Here is a 6106-nt window from a genome sequence, read left to right as displayed (position 1 = left end):
CCTGCCTTGGCTGCTTGGCACAGCTGGTGCATTTGGGCGGATCTTCAGTCCTGAGTGGCGGGAAAGCAGCTCGTGTAAGTAAGGTGGAGACAGTGAGTACTGAATCCACGCTCCTGACCAGTTTCTTTTTTATTGTGTTTACTCAGTAATTCAACAAATTATCGAATCGTTTATGTTTACAGTATTCAAAATGGACAGCAGTACTTAGCTGGACTTGAATAAGATATGCACAGTGGTAAATAAGCCAGAATTGGAGATTCTCCTATTTAAGGCGTGATGGAATTGCCACCAGAGAAAGTAAACAGAACTAAAATAATTTAACTGCTCATGCCCTAGATTTTAAGATTTTGAGCTATGGGAAATGGAAATTAAGTTCTGATCATCAGCGCTAGCTTCTAGGATAAAGTGGGGCTAAGGTGAAAGCTTCTTTGTGACAGAATCATTCCAAGAACAGTACTGAAGTTAAGTGTAAAAACACTGTAGATGTTGGGATACCAATCTGATGGGCCACATTCATAAGCTGGAAAGACCATGAAAAGATCTCGTTACTGGAACGCGGAACGCGTGGCGAACAGTAGTGATAAAGGACCTTGACTCCTCGTGATAAATCCCTGTGAGCCAGGGCAAAACTGCATGATCACTGGGGCTTCTCTCCTCACCTGTACCTCTCAGGAGGTAAAAGGTCAGAAATTCTTGTCCTGGGCGTGGTGAGTTAGGAGGGGCTGATTCACCTGTTTTCCAGGGAGGCAGCTCCAGTGTCTAAACATCAAAATGATGAGGGTCGCCAGGCTGCTTTTGCGCGGTGGGAAGAGCAGGGCTGTGCTGCAGTGGTCTGTGGCACCGGGCGTCCGTCAGGGGAGGGTAGTACTGCCTGTAGCAGACGTAGGCGAACGTCAGGCCGATGGCGGATCCAGCCAGGACATCTGAAGGCAGAGGAGATGGGCCTTCCCTCAGTCACGGTGATGCCAGCCAGCAGAGGGAGCTTGGCCCTCCAGGCTACTCTACTTGTTTAGCCCGCAAAACCCCTCAGTTCCAGGCTTATGGGGTTTTTGGGTTTTCTTAATTTTACCGTACAGTTGCAGGATTGTCATTGTCAGGTTGTTCTCTAAACACCAAATCAAAACACATCTTTAGTTGGGTAGTTACAACAAGGCTTTTTCTGAGTTCACTGCATTGAATATTTTTTTTTTTTTTTTTTTTTGGCGGTACGCGGGCCTCTCCCTGTTGTGGCCTCTCCCGTTGCGGAGCACAGGCTCCGGACGCGCAGGCTCAGCAGCCATGGCTCATGCGCCCAGCCACTCCGCGGCATGTGGGATCTTCCCGGACCGGGGCACGAACCCGTGTCCCCTGCATCGGCAGGCAGACTCTCAACCACTGCGCCACCAGGGAAGCCCGCATTGAATATTTTTAATTGAGAAGAAGAATGAAGGTTCACTTAATGCTATCAACAACTCCTTCTCACCATTTAAAGGGTTCTAGAGGAAGGAATAAACTCTTCAGGAGTTGCCTCTCTTTGCAAAAATTTATTCTTTAAAACTGAGCTCCTAAGGTCCTCTGGGCAATACTGTCAGCTTTTTTTTTTTTTTTTTTTGGACTGTGGGCTTTCTGTGCAAATATTCTGTAATTTGGATGTTTTACTCTATCATTCAACTTAAATTTCTTTGGTTTAATTACAATTTTATGTTTTCTTGAATTTTACTTTCGTTTCTGAACAAAAACCTCACGACAGGGAACTTGATTTTTAAGACAGTAAGTAAATTGAATTTTGAGGTTGGTTGTAAAAAATTTCTTATAGAGTTTATTCTGAACTTATGATGCTTCACAGTCATGGGAAAATCAGAATGTTCCTCCTTGGTAATCTGTTTAAAAGATAACAGTGTGCTTTTTCATTTTCCGTGTAGCGATAAACGCACACTCAGTACAGAACGCAGACCATCCTCTGCTCACTTGTCTGTTCATTCAGCAGACACCCAGGGAGTGTCTCCTGTGCCGAGTGCTAGGGAGAAATGATGGGAGAACGGTGGAGGCGTCCATGGCCTGGATGCCTTGCTTACCTTGCCAGTGATGCTTGTAGTCACAGGTGCGGGACAGTGCAATCACAGCTGCAAAGAGTAGGGGTGACAGAAAGGCACAGAACCTCCAAGATTTCCCTCGGCCTCGTGGTGTGAAGCAGTGTAACTTCCCTGCCAGGTAGAAGGACGCGAAGGCCAGAGCGGCAAATGCAACTAGAAGAGGGAAGACCTCTAAGTATATGTCTTTTAAAGAAAAAGAGGAGGCTAGCGGGTATCAATATGTTTTTATCCCTTTTGGTAACTTTTGGTGTAGATCATCGATCTACATCGTCAATCATGAGGGAGAAGGAAACAAAAGGGAAAACGAAGGACCGTTTCCCAAAGTGAGTAACATTTACCCTGAGGCTAGTTTTGGAATCCTAGCAATGGGACTTCACTTCCTGATGCGTTCGTTTCCTGATGCATAAATGGGAATCATGAAAACAACAGTACGCATCTCACTGGGCTCTTTATGGTGTCAAACGAGACACGAATCTACAATGCTTTCGGAAGCACCTGACATACAGTGACTCTTCAATAAAGGTTAGTTAATATTTTTATGACTGGAACAAGATTGCAGGATTTAGGCAAATAATACAGTAATAATAAAATGTTCCAATTTCATGAAGGTAAACTACTTCCTCTGTACTCGAATATTTAATATTCGAGGTTCAAGCTTGTTATTAAAGAAGGGGGCTCTCCGATTTCTAGATACAAGAACAAGAGTGCGTGAGACGTTCCCACCCTCACGAGCTTCCGAGGTTAAATTCAATGATCCCCAAAAAAGCACAGATGTAGAGCCCACGTGGTATTCCTACAGGAAGAATGTCCGCTGGGGAAGCTCTTGCGGCCCTCATTCACCACGGCCTCGTTCCCCGTGCACGGCAGGTCATGATGGGCTTGCCCGTCGGGGAAGCAACGGTAGAAGAAGTCTGGGCGTGGCCTGCAAGAAATAAGCAAGGTCCGAACGTGGATCATTCACAACTCCAGAAATTATTTTTTGGTTGTGTTAGATACCTTTCTTAACTGTCAGTCAAATAGTGTCCCAGGCAAAACAGTGAAACCGGATTGGATAGTCACCACTAAGAGAAAAGCCTTATTTCCAGGGTCAATATTTAAATCAGGAAGGAAAAAAAGCCACTGCGGCACATAGTTACTTTTTAGGGCAGAGAGTGAGTCGTGCTGCAGCTTCTGGGGGTGCTCTGGGGGACACCGACGCTGTGTCAGTGGGAAATGCTCTTCAGGGCAGAAGAGAGGACCGAGGTAGAGGAAAGGGAGGAAGTGTTGTTAGAAGAGAAAGATCAGACTGAGAATAATAAAGAGAAAAGGCGACGGGGAAGATGCGGCAGCAGTTGCGTGCGCCTGCCCTCCTGGGGGCGGGGGGCGGCAGCGCCGGGCACTCACCTCCCCACTATCAGTTTGACTGTGTTGGTGAAGACGCCGTTCAGAGCCAGGGCCAGGCTGGCAGCTGGAAGGCAACGGAAGTGGCTGCTGGTGGCGTCTGCCCAGGAGGAGCGGCCGGGTCCCTGTCTCGTTAGGCGCAGCCGCGGTCTCCGGGGACAGAGGAGCGCTCGGGCTCCAGCCGGAGCGGAGCGTGAGGATAATCCCGGCCCCCGCTGGCCACTCCGCCGTGGCACAGAGAACGCGCTACCCGGGCTGAAGACGCGTCGGAGCCGCAAACAGGCCGGTGCACGCAGGTGCACCCAGGACGTGGAGCACGTCTCACAGGCAGCAGGCGGGGCACCCGGGAGACACAGTCACCCGAGGAACGCAGAGCCGGGCCCCCCGCCACGCCCCGCAAGCCCCGTGGGGGCCCCCGCCTCCTGCTTCCGGCGCTGGGGAGGCCGCGCTTACCCAGGCAGGCCTGCCGGCTGTCCACTGCGTCCGCCTTCTTCAGACACCTGGCCAGGAGGACCGGGGCCAGCGGGGCCAGCAAGGCGACGACCTGCGCCGGACACGGCAGAGCTCAGCACGCGAAAGGAAACAGGGCCGCCCCGAGAACGTCACACAGCTGGCTGGGAAAAGAGCTCCCACAGCAAAAGGGGTGAAGTGACAGCAGAACTGGCCTATCAGGCATCCCGGCTCCCCCGCAAGTGCGGTGTCCCGGGTCTGCCTGCGGCTAGCTGGGCGCCGAGCTCCCGCGGGAGCCGCCGTCACCGCTCCTCTCAACGACCAGTTGCCCCGGGCCGCCCTGAGCAGCCGCCCCCAGACCCTGTCCCTGGAGCCGAAGCGGACGGACTTCTCTCTCAACCTGGCCCTTAACCGTTACGACGCGAAGGCTCGTCTTCAGCTCCGTGGCGGAGCCAGGGGGACCTGCCCGCTCCCTCCCTAGCGTTCGGCTCCGTGAGAAGTGCGGTCAGAAGGAAGGCTGGTTCTCCACGCACAAACATCGGCTTGGTGGCGAAATACTCTGCTTCCACGTACGGATTCCGGTAGAGCCACATCTCCTCGGGCTGGATGAGCCTCTGGAAGGGCGGGAGCAGCTCTGTTACCCTAAAGGGGACACAAAGGTGCGGGCGCGTCGGCGGCTTCCCGGAAGCGCGCGCGGAGCCCGGCCGGGCGGCGGGGCCGGGGGCCGGGGGCCGGAGCGCAAGTCCTTACAGGAAGGCCGCGAACAGCACGAGCCGCACGCCCACCTCCGCCGCCACCTCCTTCCCCATCACGGCGCCCGCGCTCAAGGCTGACGTGGCGGCGCCGAGGGAGGGGGGCGCGGGGCGGGGCCGGAGCGGGGGCGGGGCCGAGGCGGGGGCGGGGCCGAGGCGGGGCGAGAGCGGCCCCCAGCGCCTGAGACAGCGGCGGACGGAAGTGAGGGGTCGCCCCAGCTGTCTGTCCCCCGCGCGCCCGCCCGCCCGCGCGCCCGACGTTGCGTACCTTACCGAGGCCCGGGCCTTCCCTCCCGGGGACCACGCGGACTCCTCGTTTCCGGATCCAAATCCTCTGAAGCACAGTGCGTGCTGCGGGAAGACGTGCCGGGCTCCCGCACGACCTTGCGGGCCTCGCCGGCTTGGTGGACGCGCTGGTCCCCTCCCGCCCAGGGTGGCCTCTTGCCCACTGAGCGGTAGCAAGAAATTACGGCCAATGAACAAGTCCACATATTTAATTTGCAACATACGGGACAATTTATTGAAGTCAACCTCAAGCAAAATCTGAAATCAGTGGAATGTCATTAAAAACCTTTCCAAATTAATCCTCACGGAAGCAAAAAACACATTTGAATTCCAAAGTATTTGTAAAATAAGAAAGGCAGCATCTCAGTAAATATAATGTACAAAAATTATATGTTCCTACCAGCACACACAGTAGTAAGAAGCTTAAATATTACAGGCAATGCTAATACACCGTAACTAGTCAACAATAAGCTATCTATGTACAGGTTAACCAAGCTTTACACGTTTCACACTATGCAATAAAACATAGGCCAATCAACAAAATCCCCAATCAACAAAATCCCCAAAATATCGTATATCTTGAAGTCTATGTGGCAACATCAAGTCATTATACAGTAATGCCCTAGTGGAATACCCCCAGGGAAAATGAACACTAATCTTTAGTGTCAAGAGCTTCTAGCCAAGTCACAGAAACTCAGAAGAGACTGACTTAGTGAATATTGATGCTTTGTTATTAAAGACTCAAGTCTCAAGGGATTTAGGCAAAAAAATAACAGTTCACAGGATCTACAAAGTTTATTACAGATAAAGTACAGAAATAACCAATCTACAAAGGTAATTATCATAGATAAAGATCACGAGGAAATGAGCGCAGAATCTGCAGGTATCTGTGTTTTGTTGTGCAATATCACAAGTGGATACAAATAAATTTCTCCTATCAATTCCAATTATGCACACACCCTTGTATATAAAAAGAACCAGTTGTAGTCATCATTTAGCATCTTGGTTATCAGTGGCAACATGATTTTCTTTTTTTTTTTTTTTAACACAGGGCATGTGAGAGCACAAATGAGATAAAGAGCAATATTAGTGACAACAAAGTAAAAGTAAATTTTACTCAGTCCACTTCTAAACTGACAAGAATACTGTTTGAATCCCTCATTTAGG

General features: G+C 51.0%; 1 protein-coding gene across 1 annotated transcript; it reads right to left on the bottom strand.

Annotated features, from left to right (window-relative positions):
* Positions 1 to 751: 751 nt before the first annotated feature.
* Positions 752 to 4711, bottom strand: PLPP5 (phospholipid phosphatase 5; the record flags this gene model as incomplete). Its single annotated transcript, XM_079726674.1, is given in 8 exon segments — positions 752 to 923; positions 2055 to 2225; positions 2870 to 2994; positions 3456 to 3519; positions 3906 to 3996; positions 4321 to 4408; positions 4410 to 4544; positions 4653 to 4711. Coding segments are annotated over 8 exon segments (897 nt in total). The 3' UTR covers positions 752 to 759.
* Positions 4712 to 6106: the final 1395 nt, after the last annotated feature.

Source organism: Hyperoodon ampullatus (genome assembly GCF_949752795.1).
Source record: "Hyperoodon ampullatus genome assembly, chromosome: 20".
In the NCBI taxonomy this organism is placed as follows: domain Eukaryota; kingdom Metazoa; phylum Chordata; class Mammalia; order Artiodactyla; family Ziphiidae; genus Hyperoodon; species Hyperoodon ampullatus.
Note: the sequence above shows the minus strand (reverse complement) of the source record. Positions and strands in the feature narration are given on the sequence as shown.